At 39.2% G+C, this 12,729-nt stretch overlaps 2 protein-coding genes across 3 annotated transcripts in view; both read left to right on the forward strand.

Moving 5' to 3' along the window:
* LOC116291452 (unconventional myosin-XV) overlaps nt 1–6,110 on the forward strand; it is a 40,883-nt gene extending 34,773 nt beyond the window's left edge. Inside the window, exons 47-60 of one of the 2 annotated variants that reach the window (XM_089024225.1) lie at nt 300–376; nt 767–849; nt 1,057–1,187; nt 1,613–1,707; nt 1,884–1,961; nt 2,129–2,225; nt 2,918–3,078; nt 3,322–3,390; nt 3,465–3,538; nt 3,646–3,776; nt 3,871–3,920; nt 4,319–4,402; nt 4,612–4,746; nt 5,205–6,110. In XM_089024225.1, coding sequence (XP_088880351.1) covers nt 300–376; nt 767–849; nt 1,057–1,187; nt 1,613–1,707; nt 1,884–1,961; nt 2,129–2,225; nt 2,918–3,078; nt 3,322–3,390; nt 3,465–3,538; nt 3,646–3,776; nt 3,871–3,920; nt 4,319–4,402; nt 4,612–4,746; nt 5,205–5,318 — 1,379 coding nt within the window. In that variant the 3' untranslated portion in view covers nt 5,319–6,110. Of the gene's footprint in view, nt 1–299; nt 377–766; nt 850–1,056; nt 1,188–1,612; nt 1,708–1,883; nt 1,962–2,128; nt 2,226–2,477; nt 2,875–2,917; nt 3,079–3,321; nt 3,391–3,464; nt 3,539–3,645; nt 3,777–3,870; nt 3,921–4,318; nt 4,403–4,611; nt 4,747–5,204 lie in introns of those variants that run through there. The other variant, XM_089024226.1, reaches the window with a different exon arrangement.
* Nucleotides 6,111–7,100: 990 nt separating this feature from the next.
* LOC116291471 (tubulin-specific chaperone D) overlaps nt 7,101–12,729 on the forward strand; it is a 35,945-nt gene continuing 30,316 nt past the window's right edge. The window contains exons 1-11 of the mRNA XM_089024228.1: nt 7,101–7,281; nt 7,625–7,675; nt 8,595–8,692; nt 9,523–9,624; nt 10,151–10,297; nt 10,700–10,755; nt 10,853–10,935; nt 11,453–11,502; nt 11,587–11,632; nt 12,316–12,404; nt 12,535–12,578. Coding sequence (XP_088880354.1) covers nt 7,107–7,281; nt 7,625–7,675; nt 8,595–8,692; nt 9,523–9,624; nt 10,151–10,297; nt 10,700–10,755; nt 10,853–10,935; nt 11,453–11,502; nt 11,587–11,632; nt 12,316–12,404; nt 12,535–12,578 — 941 coding nt within the window. The 5' untranslated portion in view covers nt 7,101–7,106. The remainder of the gene's footprint in view (nt 7,282–7,624; nt 7,676–8,594; nt 8,693–9,522; nt 9,625–10,150; nt 10,298–10,699; nt 10,756–10,852; nt 10,936–11,452; nt 11,503–11,586; nt 11,633–12,315; nt 12,405–12,534; nt 12,579–12,729) is intronic.

Below are 12,729 nucleotides of genomic sequence, written 5' to 3' on the forward strand. Positions count from 1 at the left end.
CACACACGGTTACGGCACTGTCAGATCAATCATATTGCGCAAGACATTACGGCACCGACTTTTTCAGTCATACAAAAACTGCTCTAACTGGTCCAAGTCATAACTATAACTCCATCGTAGGTCGTGTCACATGACAAAATCCTGTGACATGAATCTTGACTTGAATCACATGGATAAAAATTTCTTTTGTGCCTATCTCCTGTCATGGCTGCCATCATGTGATGGTGCAAAGCCTCTATAGGTGTTATGTGTCATTTTAAGTTATCTAATATTTTTGTCTTCTATTTTTGACTCACCAGCCATCATGAAGTTCATGGGTGACGTTGCGATGGGTAGAAGTCAGAAGGACACAGACCTGGTGTATTTCCTCATCAAGGTACATCACTACCCCTGTAGTAGTATAAAGGGAAACCACGGGTAACAATAGAGCATCTGCCACTCACTTCTGGGGTCTTGGCTTCAATTGGGTCTCTCTCCTGATTCGAAATTTTTTCTCGACGTTCTTTGGTTTTCCTGCCTTTGCAAAACCTAATATGCTAAATTCCAATTCAATCTGCGAGTTAGCCATGCCCTGACTTAGATCAGCCCAGAGGTTGTTTCAGGGTTTGATCTGTGAGTTAGTCATGCCCTGACTTAGATCAGCTCAGAGGTTGTTTCAGGGTTTGATCTGTCAGTTAGCCTTGCCCGGTCTTACGGTCAATACGATCTGTTTCTTACTTGTTGCACTCAAGTAACCACTCTTCTTTTTTGTTGGTTTTTATGGCAGACCTGTAGAGAGAATCCTGTTCTTTGTGATGAAGTATATTGTCAGTTGATCAAACAAGTCACCAGTAACAAAAGTACAAGCCCGTAAGTATATCGTGACATTCTTGCGTTACATATAAATGGATGACGTAATAACATACTTGTAACGTAATATCTCCTTGACATGTTTTTACTGGTAACAAAAGTACGAGTCTACGAGTATATCGTGACATTTTTATGTGACATGAAAATTGGTGGCGTAAAATCACTATAACATGCTTGTAACGCAATATCTATGTGGCTTGTTTTCAGTGACAGCTGTAGTCGTGGTTGGCGTCTTTTAATCATACTGACATCATACGTCAAATGTGGTGACGTTCTCGAGCCATATTTGGTAAAGTTCCTGCAGAGTACTGCGTGTGATCCAAAGAGAGAGTTTCATGGTTAGTACCAATCTATCAAGGGAATATTTCATAGACTCTGTTTCGTATGACGGCACGACATGGAACGGACATCCTTAGAACCAATCACAGCTCGCGAGATCACTGCTCCTCCAAGCAATGTACTCGAACATGGCACGATCACGGCACGGTACGGTCGCGATCACGGAGCCGTCACGGTCACGGCACGGTCATGGCACCATCACGGTCACGATACGGCACTATCACGGTCACGGAGCTGTCACGGTCACGGCACGGCACTATCTCCATCACCGAGGCGTCACTGTCACGGCACGGTCATGGCACGGCACCTCCGTCATGCGAAATTTGCTCTATGTTTATGTACCACAAAGTTATTTAGTACTTTAGATAAAGCGCCGAGTGCAGTAGTATCCCAACTGATTCCTTGTTTGATATCCATCTATCAGGTGCTGCAGCCATCTGTGAACAAAACCTGATGACTACCTTCAAGTACGGAGGCAGAAGGACACACCCATCAACTGTGGAGCTCAAACAACTTGTGGTGAGTGATTACAGCCCTCACATCACGTGATAAGCCACGTGATAAGCCACGTGATAACTACCGTTGTCTTACGTGATAAGTTAGGTGATGTGTCACATGATGTGTTACGTGATAAGTCACGTGGCAAGTCATTATATGTCACGTGCTAACTGTTATTTTTACTTGCTTGCTTACAGCAAGGGCGACAGACCAAGCGACAAGTAATGCTGTTACCAGGAATGATTGGTAAAATGATGAAAATACAAACCTGCTCGGTGAGTCCTTTCAAAATACTGGCTTAGGTTATATACAACCTTTCCTTTCCACTAACAAATACTGGCTTCAGGTTATATACAACCTTTACTTTCCACTAACAAATACTGGCTACAGGTTACATACAACCTTTCCTTTCCACTAACAAATTCTGCTTCGCTGTTTCCAGACTGGCTTCGACGTCATCAAGGAAATGTGCAACGAAATGGACTTGACAACTGAAAACGATTACCTGGAATATGGACTCTTCAGCAGTGCAGCTAAACGTATGTGTATCTATATACTCCAGGTGTATCTATGACTATAATGACCCCAATACTGACCACTGATTACGTCATGTCTATGTATATACCATGTATCTTGTGTGTTATATCACCCTACATGATATTTATCTTGTGTTACTAACAGAGACTGTAATGACCTCAATACTGACCACTGATTACGTCATGTCTATGTATATACCATGTATCTTGTGCGTTATATCACCCTACATGATATTTATCTTGTGTTACTAACAGAGACTGTGATGACCTCAATACTGACCACTGATTACGTCATGTCTATGTATATACCATGTATCTTGTGTGTTATATCACTCTACATGATATTTATCTTGTATTACTAACAGAGACTGTGATGACCTCAATACTGACCACTGATTACGTCATGTCTATGTATATACCATGTATCTTGTGTGTTATATCACCCTACATGATATTTATCTTGTATTACTAACAGAGACTGTGATGACCTCAATACTGACCACTGATTACGTCATGTCTATGTATATACCATGTATCTTGTGTGGTATAACACTCTACATGATATTTATCTTGTATTACTAACAGAGACTGTGATGACCTCAATACTGACCACTGATTACGTCATGTCTATGTATATACCATGTATCTTGTGTGTTATATCACTCTAGATGATATTTATCTTGTATTACTAACAGAGACTGTGATGACCCCAATACTGACCACTGATTACGTCATGGACGCCATTAGTCAGATGGAGAAGCAAGACGTGGAATTCAAGTTATGGTTCAGAAGAGTCCTTTGGCGCCAGCCTCCACGCTTTGATAACGAGCTCTACGTTAATGTGATATACCATCAGGTTAGAATCTATGTCTGCCTGCCTGGCAGTCGTTATGTCTGTACGTCTTTCGGTGTGAGTCAATCTATCTGTCTATAGGTCTGTCTATCGATATGTAGGTCTATCTGTCTGTTTGCTTGTTTGACTGTTTGTCTGTAGGTCTAACTGCTTGTCTGTCTATTCGTATCTGTCTACCGTCTGTCTATATTTGTGTCTGTAGGTCTTTCTGTTTGTTTGTAGGCCTAAATCGCTTTTTTTTTGTAGGTATTACCAGACTACTTGGTAGGATATTTGACTGGAGTGAGACAGGAACGTACCCTTGCTAACGCACAGGTAAATAAATCACGTGACACCTGATCACGTGTTTTACCAGTCCATTAACCACGTGTATTATTGTCGTTTTGTAGCTGCAGAATGAAGTTGCTGAGCTGGGCGCTATACAGTTACTCGCTCAGGAAAGCACTCATCAAACGCCAGTACAGTAAGTCATTCAAACTTCAATAATCTCCATACAATCATGGGTCATTTTTTCTGTGATGGGATGCCTGTGTCTTGCTCAGTTCTGACTAGACTTGGTTTATGTTCCAGGAGTGACATTGATAAAGTCATCCCAAAATACATGCAGGACAAGCTTCGACCGTCACAATGGCTGATTCTCGTCCAGGATCATTTTAGAGGATTCAGTCTGACGCCTGCACAAGCGAGAAAAATATTTCTAGGTGAGTTGAACTTGGTGCATCTCGAGTGATTCACTGTATCGTAGTGTCTTATCACCCAGTAACTCACATACGTTCCTTTCCTTTTCCTTTTTAGAAATTGTGTCGAAGTGGGCAAGCTTTGGCTCGACGTTCTTTGCCATTAAGGTAAAATGTAATAAGAGTACAGCAGCGTGCAGCATCCGTACAGCAACCGTACAGCATCCGTACAGCATCCGTACACCATCCGTACAGCATGCGTACAGCATCCGTACGGCATGCGTACAGCACGCGTACAGCATGCGTACAGCATGCGTACAGCATGCGTACAGCATCCTTACAGCACCCGTGCAGCAGCCGTACAGCACCCGTACTGCACCCGTGCATTTGTCACGATACTTCTGCTCTTCCACTACAAGCTTCTTCCTCCTTTTCATACCATTAGGTGTTCTTTAGATTTATTCCTCAAATGCATGCTTCTACTTGATCTCTCGAGGCCGTATGTTCTAGACATCCTAAACAACTAAACGTTCTGCGAATAATCAATTTTTGATTTGCGTTTTCAGCACTGTTCTCACCCGAATGTTACCGGAGAATGCATCGCTGCTATCGACAAGAAAGGCATTCATTTCATAGACACCAAAAACAAGGTACGTCATCTCTTATTATAAACTTATATTTTACAACCATCACTACCCGTAAGTGGCTCTTCTTTGAGGCTCGCCTTACACACACCATAACTATATTCGCTATTTAAAACACATATACCCCCTGAAGTACGTACTCCTCCCCCTCCCCCCCTGGGTTATTATGTCTCTTCGTTCTGATCCCTCATCATTTTTGTTTTTTGTTTTTCTAGAACATTCTGAGGCATGAGGACTTTGCCCGGATTATTTCTACGCGAATCCTCGTCTCGGACAAAAAGAGATTCTTTCTGGATTTAAAAATAGGTGACTCGATGGTACAGAAAGTAACAAGAATGGAAACACAAGAGGTACGATCTATCTACTCGTTCATTGGCTCGTCATAACACATCTGTTATTTAATTGGTTTGCAAGATCAATCATTCAATTAAATAACCTCTGGGCTGATCTAAGTCAGGGAATGACTAACTCACAGATAGAACCCTGAAACAACCTGTGGGCTGATCTAAGTCAGGGCACGGCTAACTCACAGATCGAACCCTGAAACAACCTGTGGGCTGATCTAAGTCAGGGCACAACTCACAGATTGAACCCTGAAACAACCTGTGGGCTGATCTAAGTCAGGGCACAACTCACAGATTGAATTGGAAAAAAAACCCCTTGAATTAAGGGAAAGTCCAGGAATCGAACCTGAGACCCAAGAGATAAGAGACTAGTGCACTACCATTACGTCACCCATATTTGTCAAAGATCACGTGATGATTATACACCTCTTTGATTGGCTGACGTTTCTTTGTTCATGTTGTAGGCGAAAGAAATAGCAGCTCTGATTTACAAATACGTGAATCAAGTATCTGTAGAGATGAACCGCCCTAATGAAGGACTGGCTGGAGTCTTACGTTCACAGGACCTCCGACTCTGACCTCTGACGTCATCAACCACGTGATATCCACAATCCAATGGGGGTATCAACAATGCAATGCGGCAATGTCAAATATATATTCTGCGTAGGATTAATCCACAATGCAATGCGATTGGAAATCAGTTTTAAATTATTTCATGGATTGATATATTTTTGCGCGTTTGTTCGACAAACGCTATTAATTGATAGAAATACCAAATCATTATCGAAACTATCCCTTTTAATATGCTCACCGTTATTTCACAGTCTTGAAAAAATAGTATAGTTTTAAAAGTTCTCCGCCACAGGGAACCCATAAGCCACACGCACAGCTTACTAGAAAATATGAATGACATGCATTTATAATTACATCATAACCAATGATTCAATTAGAATAATATTAAGTAAGAAAAATAATTACTGGTAAAAAAGGCTTTGAAAAAGCTCTTAATGTAACAAAACGTCCTTCCCCTTCCCCCACGGGATGTTCTGTCAGCAATGCTCTTCATTATACAAGTATATGTACCTCTTTGAATCAAAAATAGAACAAAATAGGATGAAATATGGATTCTTGTATTTTCAGGGGGAAAAGCAAATAATTTTGTACATTTAAAAAATATTTTGCTAACAACCAACCGATTGTGTAGAATTTGAATGTACATAGAATACAAAAGAATGAATATGGATGATTGAACCTTGTTCAGGCTTAATACTCACCGTTGTGGACTGTTTTATTGTTTGAAACTCAGTGAGTTCTAAGGCATGAATGGTTAATTGAATCATGATTGTTATTATTAAAGTATTTTAAACCAATGTTATGTTGGTTATATAGAGAGTACTGCATTGAAATTTGTATACACCTATTTCAAAAAACTGTCATCGCTAAAGGCGATAGGCGATAGACGAAAAGCGATAGAAAATAGGACATTCCAAGATCCAAGAATAGCTGGAATGACTTGTTTCTGCTTCTTATTCTCGTCAAGAACATGGACCTTAGGGTTGAGACTGATTCAAGTCCTTCAAGTCTTCTCGGACAAGGACTTAACCCAGGGGGGGGGGGGGGTACTCCCCTATATTTGCTATACGGGTATGTGCCGCCCTATGGGGTATGGTTTTTCAGCTTTTGGGTCTGAGGTAGGGTATCATTTGACTGGCGAATAGGCTACGCTTTCTAACGGCACAAAAACAATAAAAACGTTAGACAATATTGATTGCAATCTGTTGACTAACTGAGTTTAGCCTGGGATAGGGTGTACAATTCTAAGTTTTAGTCTGGGGTAGGGTATGTAAAATCAAAATTTTAGGTCTGGGATAGGGTCAGGGTTTTGAGGTCCTGGCGGCACACCCCTAACCAAGTTGGGGAGGTAGTACCCCCCTGGGGGACTTAAAACCGTAGGCCCTGTCTCCCAACCCTTCCTAACCAACAGTAAATGGGGGGCACAAAAGAACCTGTTGAATTATTCGTGTAAGAGTATCAACGAAGTCCTCAAGTATTAACTGCTGGTCACTTAATTTTACATTAACATTTCTTATATAGAGCTGGTGATGTAATCCCAATTTTCACGTGCATATCTATTTAATCCCTTATTCTTTATTCCCTTATACTTCATGCTTAACCGCGTAACAGTATTTATCAATAGGATATTTGACGAGAAAATAAACATGAGGGCTCAAAAGGGTCGATCAGTATATCGTATAACCATATTCAAGGTTACCACGAAGATGCGGGTTCATCATGTAGGACCGTGAGGGACTTGATTCAAATGATGCGAGTGCTTGTAAGTAACGCCTGGTAGTAAGCTTTGAAAAATGGCGGCCGAAAGTAAGAAGAACGAAGGAGAAGAAGAAATGGAGACAGACTCACAAATAACCTACACTCTGGAGGGATTCAAGGAAGTAGATGAAGTAGTGAGGATCATAGAGTCTATTGGGGCTATTTGTCATCAGGAAATACTGCTTGAAGCCGCAGCTGAAAGGCTTTTAGGTATTTACAAGTTCGCTACGAAAATACAAACTACTGTAAGCAGAAAAAAGTTAGGAATCTTTCGATTCCAAAGTGTTTAGATTGCTGAAAAACATATATAACCGGATTATTTAAATCGTCAAATAATTGTTATTTGTAAAGAAAAATTGCTAAAGACTTTGTATTTATTCAAAGCTGGTTCCACCCAAACATTGGATCATATCCATGGTTGATGTTAGGAGTGACGTTAATGAGCCTCATTTGGTTTTAGTCCCAGATGGGAATCGAAACGGCCTTGGGTTAAAATCCACACCTTGACAATAGATATATTATTATTTATCTGATATGTTAACTGTATGTCTAGTCATAGTTGATCACTACCAAGAACAGCCTCATCTGCTGGATCCACATCTTGGTAGGTAGAACATTTAACAGTGACTAGCTATAAAACATGAACATGCTCTCTACAATTTAAAAAAAAACTGATAAATTATTCATAAGCCTAGAGTCCAATTAAGGTGTGCAGTCCATATACACTTCACCTTCATGGACCTTTCATTGAAAAAATAGAAAACCTGTGTGCGTGCTGTGTGCAGTTTTAAAGCATGTGGGGATTGACGGAATGCAAGAGAAGTGTTAGGAGAAGCACGATGCATAGCGAGTGTTGAGTGTTCTGTTGATCCCTGCATGCTTTATGACTGCACACAGCACAGCAAGCAGAATGGAATTATTTTTGATATGCATTTCCATGCTTCCTGTTGGTATAATAATAATAATAATAATAACTTTATTAATGTCTCTAATCTTCTAGCTGGGCACAAGTGCCCTACTAATCGGGGAGACAAAAAGAAAAAGAAAAAATAGAGAAATAGAGAAATAAATGATTAAATAAATAATTGAATAAATTAAATATATATATATACATTAATAAATAATAAATAAATAAAGTAAAATAAATAAAAAATAAAAATGAAATAAAATATGTCCATGTTTTGACTTTATCTTAGTTTGTTTAACAATAATTATTCCTCCGAAGGAGAATTGAGTATTTGTGAACATTTACAAAGATATTGTCACTATAATTATTCACTGACCTCGAGGTGAATATTTGTTTCAGTATAATTTTATCCTTGAATATCAGAAAAATAAAGTTCCTGATAAAATGTTTTAGTATTACTTCTGCTTTGACAAACTTTGGCAAACCTCATAATTTACTGTTCGACCAGCCAATTATCATCTCATACTTGTTGGTTGCTCGAACAATAAAAGCCTGCAAACTATTTATTCAAGTTTAAAATTATACAAAATGTCTATAAATTTTTATTTGATTGCAGAGAATATCATGAGTAAGCTCTTGGACATTGTTGTAAATGCTAATAATCCACCAAGAATGGTCCACCAGGCTTTCAAATATATCTACTACCTTACTAAGGTTTGTATACACCTAATTGAAAAAACGTTGTCGGGTTCAAATAAAGGTTATATCATCAAAGCTCGAGCATGGGAAGACAAACGATTATGCTAATTTCATGCGTATCGCAGTTTTCCCTTCCTGTGCACATTTTATGCATCATGGCTTTGGCATGTTGTTAATCTAGGTCGATCGACTTTGCTCTACTGTGCATTTTTACGTGTCTATATGCAAATATAATACACATTTCGGAGTACCCAAAATCCTTTTCGGTCTTAGCTTCAATGATATGACCTTCTCGAACCCAACTGCATTTTTTCAATTAGGCGCACTAACCTTGTGAGTATTTAATGTGATATGTTTATCCATATACAGCTATTTCAAAAAAGGGTGGCAAACTAGGTTGCATGTTGCATGTTGTATGTTGCATACCAAGCCTGCACTATTCTTCAATTGCATGTTATGGCATTGTGGCCTATCGGTCTATCAAACAAAAGATTTCTCATTAGTATCAGATTCCATTCTTAATGGCACAAAAATGGCAGCCATGTTTTTGACTTGGACTCTCTTGGGAATGATTTCAACCCATCTATGGGTGTTGTGAATACAATCAGCAAAGGTCACAACAATATGGAATTTTCCTAAACTTTAAATTCAAATTTTCGTGGCATAATTTTGTCTGTAATGAAATAAATTTATGTATGAATAAAATACATTTCAAGCTTAGTATGCAAAATGTGACAAAACCTCACCAACATTTTTTTGAGCTGCTGTTGTGAATTCAGACAAGTATATATACTGAGTATTGTTTTACGATATAATGCATATTTAATGGTAAAAATATTTTCTAGGTTCGTGGCTCAAAGTATATAGTTCGTTTATTTTCTCATGAAGTGACGGACATAGAACCATTGTTGGACATGTTGAACCAGCAAGACTTGAAAGACCATCAAGTGAGTAAGGAAATGATGACAAAATTCTGCCTAATATGGCCTACTATTCGACACTTACCTGACGCTGCCTACATATTCTACTCACCTCACACTATATACCTACTGGGCAATCGTGTACTTCATGACCAGCCGACACGTGTCAGTTGACTATCGCCCGACTGTTAGTCGACAGTTGCCCGACTATCGGTCGTGTGTTAGCCCTGTGTTGGCCAAGCGTTGGCCGGCTATCTGCCGTGTGTTGCCCGTGTATTGACATCTCTACACACTTCACACCTCACACTATACCTTACACTTTAATTATTATAGTTCATTATTATTATGATCATTGTTACTGTTACTGCATTTTAGAGTGCACGCACTAAACCCGTGAATAATATTTAGTACTAATTAGTAGTAATTCATACAGAATCTTTTGTTTTCTATTGTTTGATTATCACTATTTAGTGCTAAAAATTAGTATTTGTTTCACGGGTTTAGTGCGAGCACTCTACTGTTTTTATTCTTATTATTGTTGTTGTTGTTACAGACTTGGGAAACACGTTATGTGCTGTTGCTATGGTTATCCATTGCTTGTATGATACCTTTTGATATGTCAAGACTTGACGGAACGTTTGGTGCCGACAAAGGAGAAAGGAGAAGACCTGTAGTAGATCGAATTATGGATGCCGCCAAGGTGAACTTTGAAGCTTAAAATAAATATCATTAATGATAAAAAATGTCTGCAATCGCCTCTGTACTGATCTGAGTCAGACCACTGCAAAACACATAGTTATTTATGGTTCTGACTCCCCTTAGTTACTGTTGCTATGTCCCACAAGCTCATCAGATAAGCTAGAATATATCTCAGAATTTAAAACTCTGATCGCTGGAAATGGATCATAAATTTATTCAATTGTTTACTGTCCTTTGAAAATAAAAAAAATGTGTTAAAATCTTCACAGTACTCTCTCTCTGCATAATTGTTTGTGGGACGAGCTTTTAATTTCACTGAGAAGAAATGCAGCAACATTGATTGGTTTGCTAGTGTCTGAGTCGGAACCATGAATTAATAATATTTCTTAATGTCTATCTGCAGATATATTTATGTGTTCCAGACAAATCCAGAGATGCAGCTGCTCTCTTGTTGTCCAAGTAAGTGGTATATCAAGCAGGCTGGGTAACCTGTGGTTTTCTGTACACAGGAAGCCCAACCTAGATAAGACATTGAGTATTATATTTTTGTTGATAGGTTCGTGACAAGACCTGATGTGAAGAAGAAGAAGTTGGCTGAGTTTGTTGACTGGTGTTTGTGTTCTATCAATAAAGCTGAAGGTAACTTCCAACTAAGTTCGTACATTGGTAATATTTTGTCTAATGGAATAGACCCATTGCAGTACTTTGGGATGCTGCTCAATTTAAAGGACATAACAATATGTTTCAAATGCTCATGAGGTTGACATTCTTTTGTTTTGTCCTCCAAATGACATCCCATGCAAGGGGTCTATAGAGGATTTTATAGCAGTTCTGTAGGAGCATTTCATTCACTATCATTATTGCCCCATTGATCTTGCTTTACAGTAGGGCTGTTTTGAAATAAACACTCCTTTCTACCACCTCTTTCTCTTTTACTCCGATGAAGGACTAGCGTCCGAAACGTCAGTTTTTTCATCTTTTCACGGTGTAAAATTTACCTTTTCATCATTACTGCTTCATTAGAAACACCGACGCACCTCACACTAGTTTTTAGCTAGTTATCCCTCCATAAGCATTTATTTACTCTCTTCACATTTGTTTTGCATGGTTGTTTGTATTAATTTTATATTTAAGTATTTCTTATTCTATTTTCCAGGTACTACAATGACAGGAATGCTAACGTTAACTGGTATCCTAGCAACCCTGGTAAATATATCAGTTGTGTCAAAATCATTAATGTCTGGGTATCTCTGTGCTTATAGTTGGTGACATTTATGTTTTTATTTTTAGGCTTTAATTTTTAAAAATGGAAAGAGAGATGATTTAATGCCATATGGTAAGTAGGCAACATTCTTAACCTTAGAGTTAATTTCTCTTGTACTGTTAACCCACCAACAACACCCTACTAACACCCTACCAAAACCATCCTTATACCCAACCAACACTCTACTGACACCCTACCAACACCCTACTGACGCCCTACCAAAACCATACTGACACCCTACTGACACCCTACCAACACTCTACTGACACCCTACCAAAAACATCCTAATACCCCACCAACAGCCTACTGACACCCTACCAACACCCTACTGACAGTCAGTACCGACACCCTACTGACACCCTGCCGACACTCTACTGACACCCTACCAACACCCTACTGACACCCTACCTACACCCTACTGACTCCCTATTGACACCCTACTGACTACCTACCAACACCCCACTGACACCCTACCAACACCCTACTGACACTCCACTAATTCCCTACTGACAACCTACCATTAAGCTACCAGTATTATTCTAACCATAGTGTACTGCTACCTTACCAACCCCCTCACTACCTACCAACACCATTTGTGCCCATACATTCTCTACCATTACCAGGAAGTACAGTGTAGTACAGCATATCTTGATACTGCCATGTGTTAATAATGATATTGTCATTACCAGGAAGTAGTATAACATATCTTGATACTGCTATGTGTTAATAATGATATTGTCATTCTTCAAATGCAGCACCCATTGTGTTGAAGCAAGTTACTTCATGTAATATTAATGACATTAATAACACTGTGTTAAGAAAGCTGAACATCAAACTCATCCAGGTAATTATCAATTATGACTGTGTTATATTGTTAGTGTGTTATATTGTTGGTGTGTTATATCGTTGGTGTGTTATATTGTTGGTATAAAGTAGAGCCTTCATCAAACCTTTTTTTACCTGTTCTTTAACAGCGCCTTGGACTCACTTTTCTCAGGCCACGTATAGCAGCATGGAGGTAAGCTATTGTCTTGTAGTTATTGGGAATCAAGGGTGTAGCAGTAGTACACTTGACTCTCACCTCTAGGGTCACACCTTCCAGGACTCATGTTTCTCGATTGGTTCAAGGATTTTCTCGAGGCTCTAGCCTTACCCCCTCACCATCACCT

This window comes from Actinia tenebrosa, unplaced genomic scaffold (assembly GCF_029948245.1).
Source record: "Actinia tenebrosa isolate PJP-AT-01 unplaced genomic scaffold, QUT_ActTen_1.0 PGA_scaffold0__85_contigs__length_37466705, whole genome shotgun sequence".
Taxonomy (NCBI): Eukaryota; Metazoa; Cnidaria; class Anthozoa; order Actiniaria; family Actiniidae; genus Actinia; species Actinia tenebrosa.